General features: G+C 38.2%; 2 protein-coding genes across 2 annotated transcripts in view; one reads left to right on the top strand and one right to left on the bottom strand.

The window, feature by feature from the left end:
- qars1 (glutaminyl-tRNA synthetase 1) overlaps window positions 1-3,510 on the top strand; it is a 53,501-nt gene extending 49,991 nt beyond the window's left edge. Inside the window, exons 21-23 of the mRNA XM_067413168.1 lie at window positions 37-103; window positions 3,160-3,285; window positions 3,364-3,510. Of these exons, the coding sequence (XP_067269269.1) occupies window positions 37-103; window positions 3,160-3,285; window positions 3,364-3,414 (244 nt within the window). The 3' untranslated portion in view covers window positions 3,415-3,510. The remainder of the gene's footprint in view (window positions 1-36; window positions 104-3,159; window positions 3,286-3,363) is intronic.
- A 982-nt stretch (window positions 3,511-4,492) lies between these two features.
- On the bottom strand, window positions 4,493-15,674 carry si:dkey-75a21.2 (uncharacterized protein LOC794385 homolog). The gene is made up of 9 exons (XM_067413169.1): window positions 15,521-15,674; window positions 14,367-14,579; window positions 13,135-13,253; window positions 12,759-13,028; window positions 12,101-12,144; window positions 10,572-10,643; window positions 10,029-10,091; window positions 7,292-7,327; window positions 4,493-6,172 (listed from the first exon to the last, which is right to left on the bottom strand). Exons 1-9 carry the CDS (start codon window positions 15,587-15,589, stop codon window positions 5,727-5,729), a joined length of 1,332 nt encoding a protein of 443 aa, XP_067269270.1. The 5' UTR covers window positions 15,590-15,674; the 3' UTR covers window positions 4,493-5,726.
- Between the last annotated feature and the right edge of the window lie 8,642 nt (window positions 15,675-24,316).

Below are 24,316 nucleotides of genomic sequence, written 5' to 3'. Positions count from 1 at the left end.
TTTTGACACACAGACTGTAAATGTTTCTGTCTGTAGGTTTCTCCATAAACACCCAGAGGACCCAGCTGAAGTTCCTGCTGGTTTCTTGAGTGACATTAACCCTGTAAGACAATACATTATATAGGGTTACCTTGAATTTTTAAAGAAAGTTTGATCACTTAGAAAAGTAATGGCATTATTCTCAACAAACTAAAATTAGTGCAATACTTCAGTTAAGGATTTTGAACACAGTGAAACATGCAACTGCAAAAAAATGAGTGCAATAATATAGTTTGTTTACACTTTTTAATTAGCATGTACTTACTATAGGGTTTGGGTAAGGTAGGGTTGCCAACTCTCACACAATTGGAGACACTCTACCCAAGTAAATCTCGCACCAAATTAGCAATCCTGCTTTTGATATGAAAAAAGTCTCAGCTTTCAAATATTTTTGATAATACGAAATTCAAACAATAAATACCGTTTCGGTGCACTTAAAGGGTTACTTCAGCGATTAGCATATGGCTTTGTATCAGTGGAAACCCTGGAGTATATTCAAATGATTGTGCTTTCCCCCCTCATATCCCCCTGAGACAAGAGATTTATGCATTTTATTTCTGGAAAAATTCCTCCTATGATGCAAATTGACGATATTTGCATCATAGGAGGAATGTTTGGCCAAAGGCTAAAGACTACAGCCAGCAGAGGGAGCCATTTCCTCATGCTTTACACCCGCGCATGGGGGATGGAGATCACACTCACAGCTCAGCTGGCAGCTACAGGCACTCATTTAAACAGAGCTATGGTGAGCAATGGAAGTCTTCTAACTTCTCAAATTAATTTCTATGAAAGTTAAGCTTGCAAAGGCATGAACTGAAACATGCCAGACTGAACTCGCGTTGTGAATGTATGCCGCGAGTGTGGTCGCGATTACCTCAGCGCTCATCATGAGAGCTCATCAGCTCATTTATCTGACTCCTGCAGTTAGTGCTCAGTGCTTTGAGACTCGCGCGGTGACTCACGCATTATATTGAACACACGCGTTCAGTTTTTAATCGTAGTGTCTTCTCCAACTCAAGTCACTGTAATCAAGTTGGTGGCTTTGGGAATGGCCTCACAGGGCAGCAAAGCATTCTGGGAATTGTAGTCTTTCATCCCCGTGGGACAAAAATACATTTTCTGTCTTTTCTCAGTCTAGAAGGCACCAAATTCAAAAATAATTTCACATTTCTACTACATTAATGACCCAGTTTAAATACAGATTCATCTTCCCAGATTCATCTTCCTTTTTTTTTTTCAAAAAAAAAAAAAAAAAAAAAAAAAAAAAAAAAAATATATATATATATATATATATATATATATATATATTTATTACATTACATTAGGCTTCTTGAGGCTAGTAGTAGGCTCTATTTAAGTTTAAAATGCAGAAAACGGTCGCATTTGCAGCATATATGCTTCCCATCATAAATCAAAGCTCAAAATCAATGTGACAGAATGGACAATATTCCTCTGCCAGTGAACACTGCAAGTGTGAATGCACGCTCTTTTGCTCTGCTCCTGCCCTGTCAACAGCACACCGCAAGCGTGAGCGGCATGTGAACAACGCATATTTTTTCCGGCGCCCATGTTAATTTATGAGTGCAGTCACATCGGGAGCAGGAGCAGAGAATGAGCGTCAAGCAGAGGCGTCGCCTAAGCAGCAGTAAAGCGGGAGTTATAGCGGCGAGCCTATTTTTGCTTTGCTGCTGATGCTCAATTAAAGTGAAAGCACACTTTTGATGGCCAAAATAAATGAGTTCACACAAAAAGTGCTCAAAATGCACACAAGAAGCACGTGTAGTGTGTTTTAACAATAGTTGGAGTATGTCAGAAAAGAAAACAGAATAAAAAATATCTGTAGAAGATTTACCCATTTAAACTTTTTTTAATTTAAATAAGTTTGAATTATTCAGTTTGGGTGAAAGTGTGATTATGATTATAATAAATAAAGTAAACTAGCCATAAAATATGATAAACTTTCTTTTAGTTTAGTATGTAATACTCAGACAGGTATATATATAGGCTCTAGCATTAGTAGCGTGGGAGCTGCTGCTGTGACGCTGTACAAACGATTCCAGTGTGAATACTCTTGCGCGTCTGCAGCTGCAGTGACTGTGTAGTTACGCTGGCGGGCAGCTCACGCACTGCTCACGCTTGCAGTGTGAAACAGCCGTTAGTCATAGAACCAGTTAGCTTGAATAAATGAATGTATTAATGTTTTTATTTAAGTGTCATGCACTCATGGTGCCCAGCCCACATGGACACTATTGGACACTATCCAATCATTAGGAAAGATGACCAAAATTGTAGTATATACATACAATATAATAAGCCACAACATCCTGACATAATCACAACTAAATTACCTCCTGTCAGGGTAAAAAGTCTTTTGTCATAATGTCCATGCCTTCTCAACAAAGGTTGCCATACAAAAAATTTCATTTTCAAATAACCAAAACATATTAAACAAATCCGGGATTTTGTGTTGCATCATATTATACAAACCAATTCTTAAATTATTATACAGTGGGTAATAAAACATATAAAAGGAAATTCATCCTCCACCACACATAAATCACACACAGAACATAACCTGTCCTCCTCTTGGGACTCCTTTAAAGTGCCCCACTTCCACCTTTAGTAGCAGCACACCAGCTCTGATATTTTATTATTTTATTAAGCAAAAATAATAAATATAAATTAGATGTATCCACTAGTCTTGAGGGCCATGAGGATTGCAGGTCATAACTGCTTAATTATTTTTAGGTTTTGCATTTTAATAAATAATTAGATATGATAAAACACTAGATTTTTTTAACTGTGAAATTTAAGAAAATAATAACTTTGAATCCTAATATTTATTTAATGATACTCATACAAGCACACACAAGTGAATATTAATTAATGCAAGCAAATACTTAATTTTACCAAAGAATAGTGCTAAAAAAAGCAGTTTCAACAAATTGTTCTCCACATAAGGATTATAAGGATTAGTTGCTTATAATTATACATAATTTACAGTTATCACAATAGTAAGTATGTTACAAGGATGCTAAAGTCACATACATTTCTAAAAAATAAAAATAATAATTTAAAGTTTCAACAATCTTGTTTTCTTTTTTGTTTTGTCATTCTTAGAATTCCTTAACAGTGATTGAAAGTGCCTTAGTGGATCGTTCTGTGGGCAAGGCCAAAGTGTTTGACAAGTTTCAGTTTGAGAGAGTGGGTTATTTCTCTGTGGACCCCGATAGCACATCTGAAAAGGTATTTCCAGCAATTGTCAAAGAAATTAACATACATTAGAGGAATGCACTGCCTCATCTGTCACCTGTTCCTCCCCAGCTGGTGTTTAACAGGACCGTCACCCTGAAGGAGGACCCAGGAAAGATATGATTGGGCTACAAGAACAAAGTTTTACTTGACATCAACCTGACATCACAAAGCAGTTTTCAATATAATAACGCCAAATAAACCAGCAAATTCAGTGTATTCTATCCATATTATGAGGTCTTTTTTTAACTCTCAAGTGTTAAGCTATTTTGTACAACCTATTAATTCTGAAATTATTTCATTAAAGATATTGCCTCATGTAAGTCTATTTGATGCAAATGCATCTTTGACCACTATGGGTTTTATGGGATTTCTGAGATTAAAGGGTTAGTTCACCCAAAAAAGAAAATGATGTGAATAATTACTTATCCTTATGTCGTTCGACACCCGTAAGACCTCTGTTCATCTTCGAAATACAAATTAATTTTTTTTTTTAAAATCCGATGGCTCAGAAAGGGTTTCATTGACACCAATGTAATTTCCTCTCATTAAGACCCATAAAAGGGACTAAAGAGTGAATCCCCACTAACGGGATTGTTTGATGATCCGAATCATGAATCAATACACTGGTTAATAAGGGTTTGAAACTTCGTTTTGAAATCAGCCCATCGTTGTTGTTGTTTTGTGCACAAAAACTATTCTCATCGCTTCATAAAATTGTTGTAGAATTACTGTAGTGAGATGAGCTTTATAACTTCTATGACTTTTATGGGTATTGAGAGGAAATGACATTGGTGTCAATAAAGGCCTGTCCTAGCCATCATATTTCAACAAAAATATATTCGTGTTCCGAAGATGAACGGAGGTCTTACGGGTGTCGAACGACAGTAGGGTAAGTAATGAATGGCAGAATTTTCATTTTTGGGTGAACTAACCCTTTAAGTCCAATGAATAGAAAAATGGCTTGTTGGATACATTTTTTAACAGGGTAATTAATTTCCGTTTGGAAAAACCTTTCTTGGATAATTAAGATTTCCTGTGGACAACCAACAAATACATTTAATTTTCCATGGGTGAATTGTAACAATATCTTTAGACAGAATACCATATTAGTGTTAGTGCAAACTTAAGTGTTTTTTTTTTTCAAATATTTTATGATGACTACATTTATGACAGCAATGCAATAATAAGCACAGATATATTGGTATTAATCATGATCTTACAGGTTTATTGTTGAGTGTCCATACTTTACAAAGGTCAATCTTAAACTTATAATTAAACTTTTGTAGTGCCTTTTCTAGGGAAAATAAAAAGCGGTTTGTCTACAAAGCACAACTATGCTAATAAACTATAACATTCATGGGACTCAAAACTCATGAATTTAAAAATAATTGATATTTTGACAAAATAAAAAATCTATTAGAAATTACAAAACATTGCACACTAGATTGTATCCATGTGCATAAAGAAGAGGAGATGAGATAATTTGTCATGTTTGGCCAAAATGAAACCACATTACCACCACACAGCTTGTGGTGCTGTATCTAAAAAAAAACTTGGGTGATGTATACATATCAAAACAGTAATGATCATTATATTTGCATTGGTCTAGACAGCAGTAAAACATTTTCTCTTTCTATAAGGTTGTTAAAATAAAAGCTAACAGTAGCATGTCTGTACACCTTTAAAAATACAGAAATTATTATAAGTCAACATAAAACTGCTTAGGCCGCCCAATTCACTTCCATAATGTGACTGCAGAGTTGAACATTAAAATAGAAAAATGAAAGGTGTAACTTGATTTTATCAATGTGAATTACCTGCATGGTGAATAACAGGGTTCCTCAAACTCCATCCTGGAGGGCCACTGTCCTGCTGTCACTGTCCTCCAACCCTGATCAAACATACCTGAACTAGCTAATCAAGGTATTCAGGATCAGGTGTTTTCAAACCAGCCCTGGAGAACCCCCTAGCCCTGCACATTTTGTATGTCTCCCATATTTTACACACCCACTTTAGTTCTCTCCAATAATGAGATGAATCAGGTGTGTTAGGAGAGGGAGACATACAAAATGTGCAGTGCTAGGGGTTCTCCAGCACAGGTTTGAAAACCCTTGTTTAAGATTACTAGAAAATCACAGGTGGTTTTGATGAGTTTGATCAGGGTTGGAGCTAAACTCTTCAGGACAGTGGCCCTACAGAGCCAAGTTTGAAGAACCCTGGTGAAAGTGTTTCATACCCACACTTCAGGAAAGAGTCAACAAGTCATTACATGGTAATTAAATATACAAAAACAAACATTTCCTCTTATAGAACAACATGCACTGCTGAATTGTGCACAAGAAGACCAGAAATGTAAAGTTAATGGGGTACATTTTGATTTCATAATGTTCACTGTAAAGCCCAGCTTCTTAAGACTTTATATTTAATAGCCTCTAGACAGTATTTGGATCTCCACACACACCAAAAGCTGGTGCTGGTGTGTTGGGAATAGCCAGTTTATCGGTCTTCTCAAGGGTGTTATTTTCTTGCAAACAGAAGGTGAGGGTTTGGAGAGCGTTGTTGGATTTGCTGTTGCAGTATGGGTGCTCTCTTCTTGAGCTCTTTGGTGGTCTACCAACAGCTCTACGTCCAGCCAAAGCCCCTTTCCTCCGTGGACCTGCAGCTGGTTGTACACTGATCTGATTGATTGTCTGAGTGGCCTTACCAAAACAAAAAAGTGATGACTGCAGAGCACTGTCAGTCTTTATTTGAAAGAAATTGGACACAAAAGCTCTTATAGGTGGTGTAAAACTTGCGTCCTCATTTAGCTTCTTTTTAAGCATCCCAAAAATCTCCTCAAGCTGTCCATCCAAAGACCCAACGATCTCTTCAGCTGCACCTTAACAGATACAGTAGTAAGAAAAAATATGTGAATGGCTTGCAGAATCTGAAAATGTGAACAATTTTAACAAAATACAAAATGCGTTATTTTTTCTTTAGTGCTGTCCTGAATAAGATATTTGACATAAAACATTTTTTACATACAGTCCACAAGACAAAAAAAAACTGTGAAAAAGCTACGAAAGCTTCAGTATCTGAGAGGATTACTGCAGGCTTGATTTAAATCCTCTCCAGCAGTGACTATGATTTTGAGATCCATTTTTTTACACTGAGGACAATTGAGACTCAAACACAACTATTAAAAAAAGCTTAAAACATTCACTGATGCTCCAGAAAGAAACACGATGCATTAGGAGCAGGGGGTGAAAACATTTGAACGGGATAATGATGCCCAAATTGTTCTTACTTTTTCCATTTAATACTGCCCTAGATAATTACAAGTTTCCCGAAAGACAAAATAAGTACTATTTACCTTGATCTTCAAGTATTTTTACGTTTTAACCCCCCGGCTCTTAATGCATCTTTTCCTTCTAGAGCATCAGTGAATGTTTAAACCTTTTTTAAAAATTGTGTTTGAGTATGTCAATTGTCCTCATGTGAAAAGATTATACAGTCATTGCTGGAGAGTTCAACTATGAATGTGCAGGACCAAGAAGATTTTTCTGAAGAACACTGGGCAATTTAACTTTTCAGGACAAACAAGGAACTCATGAACCACCATCACAAAACAAAAAAACAGCCGTGGGAACGACACGCATGCATTTTGTATGATCCCTCTTATTTAGTTAAAATTATTCCCATTTTCACAGATTCTGCAAGCGATTCATACTTTTTATTGCAACTGTATATACAATGATAATGACTGTGTTTTTTAGGATTAGTCATTTTGTCATCATCATCCCCCCCCCTTAAGTTGTTCCAAACCTGTTCGAGTTTCATTCTTCTGTTAAAAACAAAAGAAAATATTTTGTTGGTGAGAACTGTCTGGTCACCAACATTCTTTAATATATCTTCTTTTGTGTTCAACAGAAGAAATTAACTTGTACAGGTTTGGAACAGCCTAAGTGGGTTACTATCTCTTTAATGTAAAATGCTTTAATAAAAAAACAAAACGTACTTGGGCCTGGCTCGTCTTCTGTGAAATGTTCTCCTTCTAAACAGAAAGACATACAAATAACAAAATGTTTGCTTCCATATTAAATATTGATCTCAGAAAACATTGAGACCACAATAAGCACATTTTGACCACATTCGCATTCCTTTCTCATTATTAAAAAACATTTCTCTGTTTATTTGCCAGTGTGATCTGTGTATCACGTTTATTTGCCAGTGTGATCACGTATCACACGTGCCTATTGGTCTTGCCCGTCGATCTAGTCTATTAATCCAGTTTCCTGTCTTGCTTACAAAATTCTCCTCAAATTCTGCTCAGTTAGATCTGTGGTTGCCCGTCTCCTCCAGAGCATAGCAGTCCCAGACTGCCCATCCTGATATTGACCTTTGTTGCATCCCTGGCTCTAGAGATTGGATTGGTTTTAGCTCGCCCTTCTGGACTGCGTCTGACCTGCGCTTACCCTCAACTGAGATTTTGGTTTGTCCAGTTATTCCCATTTAATCTCCGTTTCTGACCTGCTCTACAGTCTTGACTTCCCCTCTTGCTTATGATTTAGATTTGATAACTGTTTAGATGGACTTCTGGTTCGACGTTGGCTTTGCTGATCGTCTTTGTCTGGCTAATTTGAATTGGCCTGGATCCAGGAGGCTCATGTGTTTTTTTTTTGTGTTTTTTTACTTTCTCATTAAAAGACAACTCCGGGCAATTTTTAAAGGGTTAGTTCACCCAAAAATGAAATTTCTTTCATTAATGACTCACCCCAATTTTGTTCCACACCAGTAAGACCTCTTCATCCTCGGAAAACAATTTAAGATATTTTAAATTTAGTCCGAGGCTAAAATACGACTTTATTCAGCATTGTCTTCTCTTCCACTTTTGTTTTCAAACCTCAAATAAAGAATCAAACGGTCGCGAATCAGCAGATTGATTCGTGATTCATATCGCCAATGTCACATGATTTCAGCAGTTTGACACGCAATCCGAATCTTGAATCATGACCGTTTGACTCTTCATTTGAGTAACACGGAAGAGAAGACAATGCTAAATAAAGTCGTATTTTTTTGTTATTTTTGGACCAAAATGTATTGTCGACGCTTCAAAAGAGTCTAACTAACCAATGTAAGTAACCATGTCACATATGGACTACTTTGATAATGTTTTCATTACCTTCTAGACGTGGACAGCAAGTGGGCATACACTTACATTCAAAGGACAGAAAGGCCTCGGACTAAATCTTAAATATCTTAAACTGTGTTCCGAGGATGAACAGAGGTCTTACGGGTGTGGAACGACATTGGGGTGAGTTATTAATGAAAGAAATGTCATTTTTGGGTGAACTAACCCTTTAAGTTTATCTTGATCGTATACCTTTGTGAGTACAGTCTATAGAAGAAAAAAAAAAACAGATTGGTGCTTGCAACACGGAGCTATTAGTTAATGCTCAGAGCCCCCACTCAGCTAAAACGGGAGCTTTGGGGGCACAAACGTAAAGGGTGTATTTGTACCTCTTAACAGACACAAAATGCAATTAAAATGTCTGTCCAACATGAACAGGGCCCTTATATGACAACGAGATGCGTTTAACCACTTAGCCATTGTTTAAATTCACCTAAATAGTGTTTTAGACGGCTAGCTGTTTCTCGCACTCCAGTGGGAACGCAGTTGTAGCCGAAAAAAAAGGCAAATAGTCCAGTTGGGAAGAGTGTTGTGTGTGTAAAGCATGATTATTTTATTACTGCACATCTTTCCTTAAGCCGTGTGTGCCCAAATGGAAGGATAAATAAAGTTTACATTACCTCCACAGTGGTTGCACCCGTCTTCAACCATGAAATGGCATTTTTCTTCAACGGGCCCCGCTGTGTTGTGTCTGAGTAAGCTAGTCATCCTTGTAAAAGTGTTCGCTGCAAATTTTTGCATTCTGTTGCCACAATTCGGAAAGGCACAAAGTGAACCATTTCTTCTTCACTTGTGAGCCCGATCGGATCATCACTCTAGTTGTCCGGTTCACAACCGAATCGTTCTTTTTACCCGAACTGATGAACTCACGAGCAGCTGATACTGAGTATGTGCGTGTAACTGAACGTTCAGCAGTTCTCGGATCAGCAGTACAGAATCGAAAAAACATTTCTTTCGGACACGTTCAATACTGAGAATGACGAGCCGATGAGCAGAGCCTCTTTACACACACAACACTCTTCCCAACTGGACTATTTGCCTTTTTTCCAGCTACAATGGCATTCCCACGGGACTTCAGCACGAGACTACAGCTAGCCGTCTAAAACAGGTGAATTTAAACAATGGCTAAGTGGCTAAAGGCATCTCAGTTGTCATGTAAGGGCCCTGTTCTTGGTGGAAAGACATTTTAATTGCATTTTATGTCTGTTAAGAGACACCATTTAAGTTTATGCCCCCACGGCATAACTGCCGTTTAGCTGGGAATTAACTGTAACAGCTCCATGTTGCAAGGACCAAACCGTTATTTTTTTTCTTTTTCTATAGACTGTACTCACAAAGAAATAACGATCAAGATAAACTTAAAAATTTGCCGGATTTGTCCTTTAATGTTGACTTTCCTTCCAGAAAACCTGGCAAAAATGTACTTTTTGTTATACTTGCAGGTGAGAGACTTTACAAATTATAAATATGAAATGTCTTGCAGTGAAGTTATTTAGCATTACATTGCTCAATATCTACACATGTGAACTGTGTCAACAAAATGGCAAAAGATTAGTTTCTTCACCTGCGTTGATGACTGGTAGTGTAGCAACAGACACCCCATCTTCAATGCACGTGGTGTGTCCATCTGTTTTAGAAAGGGCAAAATTATGATAAATAATTTTGGTCCCACATTATATTAGGTGGCCTAACTACTATGTATTTAGATCAAAAAAAGTATAATGTACTTTTTGTGTTTATACTGTATTGCACACACTTTTGCTGATATTGAGGTGGGATAGGGGTAAAGTTAGGGACAGGTGTGGTGAGATGGGCAAGTTTAAGGGTAGGGTTAGGTCGGTGTAAGGGATGGGTCAGCAGTATAATTATAAATGTAACTATGGAAATTAATTACAGATGTACTTACATACAGGAAATGTTAAATGTGTAAGTACAATATAAAAAGATGTATGTACACAATAAGTGCATTGTATCAAATGATTAATTCAAAAGTTAGTACATAGTAGTTAAGGCCACTTAATATTAAGTGGATCCACAATTTCTACAATATCTCTTTATAGACAACTATTATTGATAATATTTTTGTTTGATTTCAACAGATACATACCTGCCACTGTCGTGGTCTCCCATGACTGTTCCAATTCTAATGGTTTAAAAAGCTCTTCTGAAATGTCCTTCTCTGAATAGACACCCACATTTCACAAGAAAAATGCTGGAATTAAACAATGCTAATAACAAATCTTCTACAACTACATGTGATTTAATATCAATTGATTTCATTAAAAAGGCTTACATGTTTAATATATTTGTGGCACTTTAAAGCAAGTTTCTACTTCACAGCTATTTCCATATAACCTCTATACATATGTGCAGTTCAGTATCAACACACAATACTACTGTTAACTTGACTATTCAAGATAATAAAGAAAATGTATGTATTTCATCCTGATTTAATTTGTCTACTGTAGGGAAAAACTCCTAAACTTCAGCAGAGAACCAATGTTTGTAAGGAATGAGGGGTTTCTTTATTGTATATTAATGTATTTATGGTTTGCGCTGTGCTGTTTAAATGGGTTATAACAGTTTTGGAGATGCTCTTATGTCTAGCCATCACAATTTAGCCCTTGGTAAGCACGCTCAAATCCTTACGGCCGTCAGCATAACTACACCATTACTGTAGCTGCAGACGCTCAAGATTATTCACAATTGCGTTTGTACAGCGTCACAGCAGCGACTTCCACACCACGGATAATTAAAGCAAGTTTAAATGGGTAAATCTTCTACAGATATTTTTTATTCTTTGTTTTCTTTTCTGACATACTCCAGTTATTGTTAAAACACACTACACATGCTTCTTGTGTGCATTTTGAGCACTTTTTGTGTGATGATATATTTATTTTGTCAATCAAGTGTGCTTTCACTTTAATTGAGCATCAGCAGCACAGCAAAAATAGGCTCGCCGTCAAAAAACCTGCTACACTGCTGCTCACACAACGCTCATGCTTGACGCTAATGCGCTGCTCCTGCTCCTGGTGTGAATGCACTCACTGATTAACATGGGTGCCAAAAAAAAATGTGCTGCTTACACTTGCGGTGTGAAACGGACGTTAAGCTTTCCCATTTTCCTGCTTATAACACATCAGTTTGTTAAACAAACATCAACAAAATGTTCACTTGGTGCCTAATATATACCACCCACTAACAGGTGTAGTAATTAAGAGATAATCAATGTTATTCACTTAACCTGTCAGTGGTCATAATATTATGCCTTGTGTGTTTGTGTGTGTGTGTGTGTGTGTGTGTGTGTGTGTGTGTGTGTGTGTGTGTGTGTGTGTGTGTGTGTGTGTGTGTGTGGACAAAAATTTGTATAACTTCATGGGTATGAATGTTTTTTTAAATGTAAAAATATAGAATGTTTCCCGTGATAGGTAGGTTTAGGGGTAGGGGCAGCGAAGAAGGATAGAATGTACAGTTTGTACAGTGTAAAATCCATAACGCCTATGGAGAGTCCCAGTAAACCACATAGACCAGCATGCATGCGTGTGTGCGTGTGCGTGTGTGACCCAGTTCATTGACATGGCCACAATAAGCTGATTATCACCACTGCACTGATCTTAACAGCCAGAATCGTCTTACCTGCAGGTTCAGCATATGACTTTTGAAAAAGCTTGTAGTATAATCTGTGGTGAAATATAAAAAGAATATGGCTTAGTTTTCAGTTGTAATGACATGTATACTAACATGAGACAGAATTCATGTGTTTTAATTTGTAAGGCATAAATGTCAGAGTGGTGTTAAAAAAGTTTTAATTAAAATATTTTTTTTAAATCTATATATTTTTGGTCCACAAAATGGGTCAGTGTGTTGTGACCAACATGTACGAATATAAGCAAGGGATAAGCAAAGCCTGTGATTTCACTCAAATTTACTGACTTATCTCCCGGATATAATGTCAAGACTTGTGAATGTTTTTTCGTTATAGATATATATGGTACGGCGAAATATGGTAGGTAATTTGCGGGGGAATTTATACTTTACAAATTAACCACATGGCCGATTCGCACGGGATTAAGATCACAGACATTCTCTCCAATTATTACAAATCACCAGAGATCCCCAGATAATACTAATCACGTGTGAATAGGGCTTATGGTACATATGTTTTGAACTAGAGATATTTTTAAAATATTTTAGAAAATTCTTTGTTGTTACTGACTCATAAAAAGCTTCACTACATAACACATTTTAAATATATATTTTACTATAGTTTATCAAACACCATTGAATGACAGACCTGTAGCAGAACTGAAGGTCTGGGCAAATGGATCGATCTGCAATAGCGTAAATGTAGTTATCGCCTTCCTCTTCCTGTAGGTTGTATTTAATGCTTTTGAGTGCAGATGAAGGAGAGTGACCAGTTCTGTAGAGCTGTTGTAGCTTTTCAATGGTGTCATTAGAAACATCTCTCCATCTCATGACTTCAGCAGTGTTCAGTCTATGGTTATGTTCGTTCCTCAAGTTCACATGAAGGAAATAGCCCTCTTCTATGTGTGGGTCTCCTGATCTGTGGAATAGATAAAGAATTTTGTTTTAACAGTTTCAAAACAGATTGTACGGCCTATTGAGAATTACATTTCTAATGCATTATGTTAGTCTTATTTTTATCTCACCTGGACTTTCTTTCATACATATGTCTCTTGAGAATCAGAAACATGGTAGCAGGGCAGTTGGTATTTTTAGATGTCTTGGATGATGTACTGTACGTTTTGTGTTGGCATCTCAGATCCACCTGGTATATACAAAATATAGTACTTAGTTTTGAGAGAATGGCCTTACTGAACATGACACTTAAGGGGGTCGCACACCGGACGCGGAGCTCGGCGGCGCGCCACGCAGCGTCTCAGGTATCGCACACCGGACGCGCACATTTTAAAAGGCTACGTTTATTATACATTTCCCCAAAATATGTTTAGACTTTATTCAAGCTGTTGAACTCAGAATGTAAAACAAATGTGTCTTGTAGCAAAGGTTTAAATCAGTATACCTTAACGATAATATACTTTTAATATAAAGCCTTGAAATGGCGCTCTGTGGCGCGGCAGGATTTAGAACAACTTCCTGAGTCGCCGCGGACAGGCGCCGAATGCCGTCACCGGTGTGCGTACACTCATTGAAAACAATGTGTTCGAATTTTAAAGACGTGGCACGCCGCCGAGCTCCGCGTCCGGTGTGCGACCCCCTTTAGTTTAGAGAATGTCAACTGAACATGAAATCAGGTTGTTGTTGTTTTTAAAATCTTCTTTGCTTTTAATCCTGTAAGCATTATTTCAATATTGTTAATCATTTCAGAGAAAGTTATTATACTGATTAATCCCATTCAATTAGAACAGAAACATCTTAAAGGATTAGTTCACTTAAAAATGAAAATGTCCTGATAAATGTTTTAAAAAGTTGAAGGACAACATGATATGAGAAGAACAACACCGAAGTCATCCATTTGAGGTTAAAAAGTATATTATTATTATTTTTAAAAAATGGCAGATGGTTTCGCTAGATAAGACCCCTATTTCTCAGCTGGGATCGGGCAGAGACTCTGAAGCCCTTTGAAACCTTAGAAAATTCCTTTTGGACCTTCAACCAATTGGTTACCATTGAATTATGTACATACCATACATTATATGGAGAAAAATCCTGAAAAATGTTTTTCTCAAAAAAACATTAAAAAAAAACAATTTAGACTGAAGAAAAAATGACATGAACATCTTGGATGAGATGGGGGTGAGTAAATTATAAGAACATTTTAATTTTGAAGTGAACTAATCCTTTAAGAACATAGACACAATTTTGATATCAGGTTGGTTTTTAAAGCATTTCTGTCACACACACAACAGGTTCTTCATACTCTGTATTTGTTATAGCGTCCAGAATCAGGGTATGTCCTGGATTTCCTCCATGTTAAAGCTGAAGTCTTTTGGAAGTCCTCCAGCCACTTTTGGACCTGCTCCTCGGTAGTCAGCTGCAATTTAAGAGCCGCTCGAAAGTTTTCAACATCCCCAGACATTTCCAGCAGTTCATGACGACACAGTAGATGACTGTACCCTGGTGGCAAGATTTTCTGTGTGAGGTAATAAAACACTGCATTAATTTCACAATAACATGTGCAGGACAAGATTGTATTGTTCTGTCACTTTCAGTTATAATTGCATTGTGAAATATTCACACCAGTTAAACACATTTATTGCTTAAAATTTAATTGCTGTAATTTGTTTATTTATAATTCTTATTGTTCTCAAAGAATATTCAAATGAGATTCTCAATATTATTATAATAAAATGTTTTTAAAGAAATACTTCACTACAACGAATTTGTTTAAATCATCGTAACTTTAATGCAATCACTTACAGCAAATGCTACTACGACATACTTACTTTAATTGTGTGTCGGTTTATGGGCTGTAATGTTTTATGATAATTTGATGGAAAATGTTCTTAAAATTATTTCACAATGAAAGCAATGCTAAATTTTCTTCAAAAAAAATATTTAGTAAAGTAACGCTAGCTTTATTAACTATTGTGTATAACGTTAGTCAGAAAGTTTTAGAGCATTAACGTTATATTTTGTGTCACATTTTGGCTATGGCAGCAGTGATTGGTTCTTCATGTGTTTAGACCTTTAACTGTTAGACGTTTATTAACGTTTATGACGTTCATAACATATAATGTTATCGGTTTGTAGAAAATACTACGTTAATGCACTGAGCCACATGGTTTTACCTAAAGATGATAAACGGTTATTATATAATGGTATAACTACGCTATAACTGTGATAAAGATTCATAATTGTAAGCAAAACTTTCTATAATTAAAACACTAACTTGCTTTAATAGGCTAAATAAAAAGTGTAAATGTAGTCTTAACGATAAAGATGACTATTATATAGCCTACGAATCGTGTCAGCTGTGCTAACGTTAACTGTTAGCCAGCTAGCACACATAAACTCGGGCCTCTCTCTTTAATAGTAAACCAACTGCGGATAATAATATGAATAACACCAAACCTCCACATGATCCGTATCCTCTGCTGCTTTATCTTCTCCAATACAGTGCTGACACTTTAAAAGCGTCATTTTGAGGAGCTGAACACAGCCAAAGAGCTCAACTTCGCGATCGGGTTTAACGTTAACCGTCTTTTGAAAAACTCTCGCGAGAAATCTCTCTCTCTCTCTCTCTCTCTCTCTCTCTCTCTCTCTCTCTCTCTCTCTCTCTCTCTCTCTCTCTCTCTCTCTCTCTCTTCAGATAGCAGATATTAGCATGAAAAAAATGTTGTTTTGCCAAAGCATTAGAACAACATTTGGTAAGTAGCCTAGATAAATTATAGCCTAATAATAATTATAATAATAAATCCAAATTAAAAAGGCGATATAAGCTAAATAGTGAGATGCAGCAAAAATAATAAAAGCCTAATAATAATTTAAAAAAAAGAGTATGATACAGAAGTCAAGACAATATAATTGATCTGACAGAGGAAAATGAGAACTGAACTGAAGCTTTTTTTGTTGTTGTTGTTTTGTTTTTGCAGAACTGGGCCTTGTAGCCTACCATGAAGGTCATTTAACAAACTCAGGGTTATAGGATTTCTTTTGAGTTGACAACACCAAACCAATCTATTCAGGCTTTGTTGGTCTTATGACGCTGAACATCAGCTTTCCCTGTCAACTCAGGCTTTGATCCTGAGTTTAGAAGTTTAGCAGATGAGTAGTGAACAGCCAATCACATGCAGGGGATCAGTGAAACTGAGATTCACTTCTTGCGAGAGAAGCAGTGAGATTGATTTCTCTCTTTTGTAGAATATTACATGATTGAAAAATATGAAGAATTTAAACAAATTTACACAGAAGAAGAAACGAGCTGTGTGTTAAAATGTTACTCTGGATAGAGCAGAAGTGGGTGTTTTGACAGCCAATCACAATCAGACAGAAGCTCTTATTGAGATTAACAGAATTTAGTGTTGACGATGACGAATCATTGAATGTTTAATTTGAAGTAACCAAATCTGTAATTAGTGTCTCCTTTATTTGAGCTCTTGACCCTTAACTCTTTTACTTCAGCTTTTCTCTGTTTGCTGTGACTGTGTGTTTATTCATCACATTTGAAACAGCAGAAATAACCAGGAGAAAAAATGTGATCAGATGATAATGTTATCATCACATGCAGGGCCGCATTAAGACTATAAGGGGCCCCTGGGCTTTTACCTCTTGAGGGGCCCTTCATCCATTGGAACTGCATAATTAATCGTTAAAAGTTATGGTCCCACCCCTTTTACCCCACCAGGTGGCAACAAGTGACTGTTAAAAATGCATTTGTCATTGAATCAGTCTCAATTTTACTCAATCTTTTCAATCACAAAAAAATCACAAAGCCTTTTATTTTACGGGAATAAATGGTATTTAAAAACATCCAAATCTATAGGTCTTTTAAATTAAAATATACAAAAATAAGTGAAAAAGTGCACTTCCAGGTACTTAAAGACACCATGAATAGGAACTAAAATGTGCTTTTAATATAATTATTATTTTTTTAAATACAGATATAGTGTGTTAAAAACACATTTTAGTTCATATTCATGGCGTCTCAAAATGTCCTTAAGATTATCGTAGGAAACAGCAGGTAAGGCCTATTTAATTACATGTAGCCTATGCAGAATCTTTTGTATCAACGTTGCCATAGATAAAAATTATTATATTCCACAGCTCTAGTGTGGTGGCTAGCTAACTACTTGGAGCTCAACTAAGTTGTTAAGTTTAAAAGGAGTTAATTATTTTAATAGACTATCATATCTAGCTATCTGCTGCTAGCCTGCTGTATCACAACCTACCGGTACATGGTGGTGATTCTCTTTCCCCTTCACCATCACTGTTCTGACGTTCTACTTTATCTTGCGCTGTTTTTCTGTTTTGCGCACTACTTTTATATTACGAGACATTGCTGTCACACAGTGGCAGAGCCAGGATTTTTTTTTTTAGGGGTGGCCGGGCAGGGGCCAACAACCATTCTGCGGGGGCACAGAAATCTTTATTATTTCAACATAAAAATTAGTTTGACTATTATATACTGGACTGTTTTAGTGACTACAACACAAATGAATACAGTTAATTTGTACTTAATTGTAATTGAGATAGTATAGTGAATTAGATGGAATGCTGAGTGAATTTGACAATTTCTTAGTTTTTCTTTTACTGAGTTAAATTTTTGACAGAACTGTTGCAATTATTTATTTTGACAACTAATATAGAAAGGATTTACTTTACTAACATTCAGTCTTTACTTTCTCCGTTGAAAGGTTTAGAAACAGGCCTTACAGAATAACTCAGAACTGTTGAAGAGTTAATTGATTATATAAAATTCAATGAAGATTGAATAATTTAGGCTATGTAGTTATCTGCATGTCTCATCCATGAAAGATGCAACAATGGAGAACAAGCTATTGGGTTTTTGAGAACCAGAACCAAGCTGACTGAGCAAGTTAACCTTTAGCTATAATGTAAGCACCTTGCCTGGAGGTGGGGAATAACAAAGTGTTCTCTATTGAATCCCTAAGAATATTAATTTATTTAAATTATATAATAAGGACAGAAGTCAACATTTTATTTGATGCATTTAAATATGATACATTGTTGTTTGTATAGGCTACTTTACAAGTTAAAGCAAAATGCGCGGCTATATTTCAGTATACAGTGCTCACATTTATTTGAGCATTAAAAAAAAAAAATATTATCAGCGTATGCCTTATTGCTATATTACATGGCAGAATATTTTAGCACATTATCGCGTGATATTCAAGAGTTTGCTTGTCTCGGAATCTAGCAGAAGTGTCACCAGTTTTCACATACGTCTTTTGAGCGAACATAATTTTACCGGTGAGGGTTCATGATTATTGCGGATTATTGAGCGGAGTCACACCGGTCCGCTCCGATCTTTCTCGTCAGAACACCCTTGTATTGAAAAATGGTCGGGTTTAAATCAGGCTCATAATTACAGTTAATGTGTCGGGCAGGGCCGGGCTTGGACAAAATAAGGGGCTCGGTAGGGTCGGGCTTGATTTTTTTTGAGCTCTAAACTCCAACTGTGACTGTTGATTGCAGGGTTCATTGAGTGAGAGGGTTTGCCTGACATTTCTCGAGCAGGACTTGCAAAGCCCGCATGTGCATTCAACATGATAAAGCATAATTTTAAAGGGACAGCCAACATATTATAAAATCCGGTTACAATATTTCCCGGCATCATCGGGGCCCTCCCCCAGGCCGGGGCCCTGGGCTTAAGCCCAGGTAAGCCCGTGCATTAATGTGGCCCAGATCACATGCATTGGTAGAGAGCTTGGCAAGTGTTTGGTATCTGAGTGACTCTGGCCAGTTGATATTACCTAGAATATCTAAATCAACTGCAGGTGGTCGATCCTTTTCCTATAGCACCTCAACTCTGGAACAGTCTTCCTAGCATTGTTCGGGAGTCAGACACACTCTGTCAGTTTAAATCAAGGCTAAAATCGCATCTCTTTACTATGGCATACACATAGAACATTTTACTTTCATTATTCAAATCAATTGACTGATTGTTAGACTGCATTAACTATGTAAGTGGTTGCTAAAAGTAATTAATGCACAGTCAGGTCATTCATGTCACTGGGTTTGAGGCTGTGAACCCCGGAACCTGTATAGGGGATCAATAGTTTTTTCTCTCATCTTTTCCCATGCCAGATTTACTAATCCCAACCTCAGTGAAATGTAAGTTAAACCATGTGCTGTTTTCCCTGTAAAATTTAGTTGTATTTCCTTTCTTTCATTGTTCTGTGAAGTTACATTGTTATATGTCTACATTTGTGTGCTGTTTTAGTTCAGAGATCATCAAGCTAACTCAGGAGAGCAGTCAGTCAAAAGTTTGCACCCTTGGTGAGCAGAGAGATGTGTGTATTATTTGACTCCATAAGAAACTGAAAGGCTTTAATGATGTAAAATGTCTACATTTACTGTTGTGAAAATTGTTTTGTTGTATAAGCCTATCTTGCAAGTTAAAGTTGCATATGTGATACCTGAGTAAATTATTGTATTCAAAGAGCTTTAAAGGGCATTTAATGTACATTACAATTCTACAAATGCATGATTATGCACTGTAAAAGTGGGTGAAGATTTATTTGTAAATTTGTGATGCCAAAGGTTTATTAACCAGCTATTTGTGTATTTACTTATAGTTTTCACGATGCTTATGCTGATAACCGAAGAATAAAAACAATTGCACCCGTTCGAGACTCTCTGCTATTATTAAAGGAGCCAAGGGCTGCTACAGTGAAAACTCGCCACTGGGTCATCCAAAAACGTTGACGTCTTCATCAGCCAGTGGACATAAGATCATCTGATGTTCTGTACGTCAATATATGGATGCCACAGCTGCATTGAGAGACTTTGCTGACTATCTAAGTGGGTAAAACAAATCACAGATAAATACAGGAGCACTACATTGAAGTCAACGTGGTAAAGAGACTATGTGCTCATTTAATTCATCACATGGGACATTGGACATCTAGAGAAATCAAGAACCACCATATCCTAAAGAGTACTAAAGAGGGTTTGAATGTGTGATACAAAATACTGTAAATGTTAAATCTGTATGGTTGATAAGTACAAAGTCTAAGCGTGTGCTAAGGTCATTGTCATCTCACAAGATCTTAATTCCTGAACCTAACAATATCTAAGGGGTGAAATCTTCTTACTGTAGATTTCCAGCAGTATTTTTGTTTATGACATTTGGTATTGTTTCTGTTTACTCTCCTGGGTGTGCCCACAAAGTGTAATTGTCTAATGTGAGTTGCAATATATAGTTTTAAGAATAAGTTAAAGTAACCACTCATACAAATTTGAGTCTAGACGTAAAACACTCTAAGGCCTTACAGTACAAACAGATCCACTAGTCCAACAAGATGTCATCACCTGCTGAAGAAACAGACAACCCTCTAGAAATGCAACAGGTCAGGTCAAGCTCCCGCTAGCGTAGTTTAACAACAAAGGGTCAAGAGTTACATGAGCAGGAAGCAAAAAGAAATGCAAAGGCTTTTAACAAAGCATATGACTCTTGGAAACTCACAGATAAGGAGGTTAGAGTGAAACTGAAGGCTTTCTGCTCATCTGAGGATCTTGATAAAATCCAAATGAACATTAAATCCAAACAAGCCATAGTACACCAAGCCTATTCGACGCAATCACACTACTACTCCAGATATTGTCAAAAGAATGGATGCATGTGACATTCTTACAGCTGAGGTGACCTTGTCAGTAAACGACTAGAGAACATAGATGAGGCTTTCAATGACCAACTAGAGAAAGAGAGAGTGAGAATAGCGCTAAACAAGGATGAGTATGGGTCAGTTTTTGGGAATACGAAAACAGAAACTGTAATTTCAGAGTCATCACAAGGATCTGGCATCAACTCAAGCGCCATCTCCAGGTCCTCTAGCAAACGTGCAGATGCAAAAGCTGATCTGGCAGCCAAAGTTGAACACGCAAAAGCAATGCAAAAAGTACACGTTCAACAAGCAAGACTCGATAAACTGGAGCGTAAATGGAAACTCAAGGAAACACAGATGCTAGCAGAAATCAAGCAGAAAGAGGCTGATATGAACCTAAAGCTAGAAGAGGAAAAAACAAGGTTACTACAGCTACAAGCGGACAATGAAGTGAAGTAGCTGAAGCTCGCGTAAGGGCATACAACAATTTTGATGGCCTTGAAAAATTTCACGGAAGAGACTGACTTTAAAGCTCAATATGGTGGGCAAAATGCTGAACTCAGAAGCCCACTAGACCCACAAGCAATGCCGTTCCAGCCTCATCCCACACCCTCCAGGGCACCAGTAACTCAGGAGGAGGTCAGCCTTGCACAGGCAATTGCAAGCTCACTTATCCTAAGCCGTCTGCCCGTTCCAGAACCAACCACATTTACCGGTGACCTCCTAAAAATCATGGACTGGAAGATATCCTTTATGGCTCTCATTGACAAGAAGCCCCTCCCAGCTAGTGAGAAAATGCTCTTTTTAAAAAGTTATCTTGCCGGGGAAGCACGCAAAGCTGTTGAAGGATTTTTCTACCGAAATTCTAAGAACGCATATCAGGGTGCTTGGGCAGTCTTGGAAGATAGATATGGAAGTCCATTCATTGTCCAAAGGGCATTCAGAGAAAAGCTCATGAAGTGGCCAAAGATACCCGTAAATGACCCTATTGCACTAAGAGAGTTCGCAGATTTCCTTCAAGGTTGTGTTGAGGCCATTCCTCATGTTAAGGGCCTGAGTATTTAATGATTGTGAGGAAAATCATAAGCTTCTTAAAAAGCTGCCTGAGTGGATGGTGCGCAGATGGAGTCGCATTGTTGTGGAAGAGCTAGACAGATCTGGAGACTATCCAAGCTTTATGCACTTCACAGAGTTTATGCTAACTGAAGCTCGTATAGCTTGTAATCCCATTGCCTCCCCCATTCTGATGAACATTAAAAACATAGACGAGAGGCTTCCAAGGAGAGCCAAGGCACTTAAAACAACCACGAAAATGAAAAACTCCACTTCAGGAACTCTGGAAAGCTCAAAGCCAAAGCCCCCTTGCTTAGTTTGTAAGGATGAAACACATTGAGTTGTTAAGTGTCCAACCTTTGCAGCCAAGACTATGGACGAAAAGAAGGCCTTCATCCATGAAAACCACCTGTGTTTTGGGTGCTTAAGAAAGGGCCACATTACCAAAGACTATAAAGGGCGACACACTTGCAGTACATGTGGTCGACGTCACCCAACCTGCTTGCACATAGAAAGAATCAGAAACCCTGTTGAACCAGCAAGCAAAGATCCCGTAGCCACAGGAGATCATGCACACAAGGAAATCCACAAGGTTATGGCCCATGCATTGACACAGCACGTTTCCGCCACCTCTAGCATTGTTCCAGTACTTGTGTCATCAACAACAGAGCCCCAAAAGGAAATTCTCACTTATGCTCTACTCGACACACAGAGCGACTTGACTTTTATCTTGGAAGATTTGGTCGCTGAACTAAATGTGAACACTTAGTCAGTGCAACTTAAACTCAGCACAATGACAGCTGTCAACACAGTCATAGCAAGCAAGACCGCCTGTGGTCTACAAGTTCGGGGACTCAACTCTGAAACATACATCCACTCGACAAGTCCCACATCCCTACTAAAGGTACAGCGCTCCAGTGGCCTCATCTCAAACGTCTAACTAACAAATTACATCCACTTCAAGATTGTGAGGTGGGACTGCTAATTGGTTATGATTGCCGGTCAGCTCTACCTCCCTTGGAGGTCATCACAGGCTGTGAAAATGAACCTTTCGCGCAAAGGACAATGCTTGACTGGAGCATTATAGGGTCCGCCAATCCACACTTGGATAGAAAAGGTGTTAGGGGTTAACAGCTTATGACCCAGGACCAGTAGTGAAGAAATGAAGACAGAGTCAGGATTGCAATTAATTAAAAGAAAAAATTTACTTAGAATAGTTTGCAGTTTCAAAAGCAGAAGCCAGCTTCAAGTCTCACAAGGAGTTCGTAGGCCGCGCTCCCTCTCTCACCGTCTTGTTGCCTCGCCCCATCGTACATACAATTGTCCAAACAGTTATACCATTTTCAAGGTCTTATCCACGTCATTACTGCAATGTGGATGCTTCTGATTGGCTCAGAGACAATGCACAGTCATGGTAAATTTCCACTCGAGTCAGTTAATCTGATGCACGTTTCCACTGAAGTGTCACTTGTTGATGCTTTCACCCCAGAATCAGGCCCGTAGTGACCTTCCAGATCTGGAGCAGGCGCCAGCTTGCCCAGAACAACAAGTCCACCCATCTCTTAGGGGGCCCATTGTACACCATTCTGATCTGTAACAGAATATTGCGCACATACACAGATACACAGTCTCTCCAAGGTTGGAGCTGATTAAGCTCCAGTTCTAACTAGTTCTTACCAAAACATACTGATAACATGTGCTTTCTTTTAGTGAGAGGGCCACACAATAGTACAGGCAATATTCATCTTGAGTCTTTAGTGTTTCAGTAAAAGGAAATATAAAAGGAATAAAACATAATAAATTAAATGAAAGACAAATCCATATTTCATATCTGGAAGCCGGGCTAAGTGAGCAAACGCTGTTACTGCACTCCTGACATGTTAGGGGTGTGTGATACCTCGAAAATCTAAACACACGACCTTGTTGCCAGTGTTTAGTGACACATCACACATCTCTAGGCCAGACCCTCAGTCACTCCTCAGAGACCAAATACATCCATCCATCCATCCATCATCTTCCGCTTATCCAGGGCCGGGTCGAGGGGGCAACAGTCTAAGCAGAGACGCCCAGACTCTCTCTGGCCACTTCCTCCAGCTCCTCCGGGGGTACCCCAAGGCTTTCCCAGCCCAGCCTGGAGACATAATCCCTCCAGCGTGTCCTGGGTCTTCCCCGGGGCCTCCTCCCGGTGGGATGTGCCCCGGAACACCTTCCTGGGAAGGCGTCCAGGAGGCATCCGAAATAGATGCCCGAGCCACCTCAGCTGGCTCCTCTCGATGTGAAGGAGCAACGGCTCTACTCTAAGCTCCTCCCGAGTGACCGAGCTTCTCACCCTATCTCTAAGGGAGCGCCCAGCCACCCTGCGTAGAAAGCTCATTTCAGCCGCCTGTATCCGGGATCTTGTCCTTTCGGTCATGACCCACAGCTCATGACCATAGGTGAGAGTAGGAACGTAGATTGACCGGTAAATCGAGAGCTTTGCCTTACGGCTCAGCTCCTTCTTCACCACAACAGACCGGTACATTGCCCG

This window comes from Pseudorasbora parva, chromosome 13 (assembly GCF_024679245.1).
Source record: "Pseudorasbora parva isolate DD20220531a chromosome 13, ASM2467924v1, whole genome shotgun sequence".
Lineage (NCBI taxonomy): Eukaryota > Metazoa > Chordata > Actinopteri > Cypriniformes > Gobionidae > Pseudorasbora > Pseudorasbora parva.
Note: the sequence above shows the minus strand (reverse complement) of the source record. Positions and strands in the feature narration are given on the sequence as shown.

Coding starts and splice junctions, on each gene's coding strand:
- si:dkey-75a21.2 (XM_067413169.1), bottom strand. CDS start 15,589: ATGACGCTTTTAAAGTGTCAGCACTGTATTGGAGAAGATAAAGCAGCA. Junction 12,145..12,758: donor GACCTTCAGTTCTGCTACAG/GTCTGTCATTCA, acceptor ATTTCACCACAG/ATTATACTACAAGCTTTTTC. Junction 10,092..10,571: donor GGAGACCACGACAGTGGCAG/GTATGTATCTGT, acceptor TTTCTAAAACAG/ATGGACACACCACGTGCATT.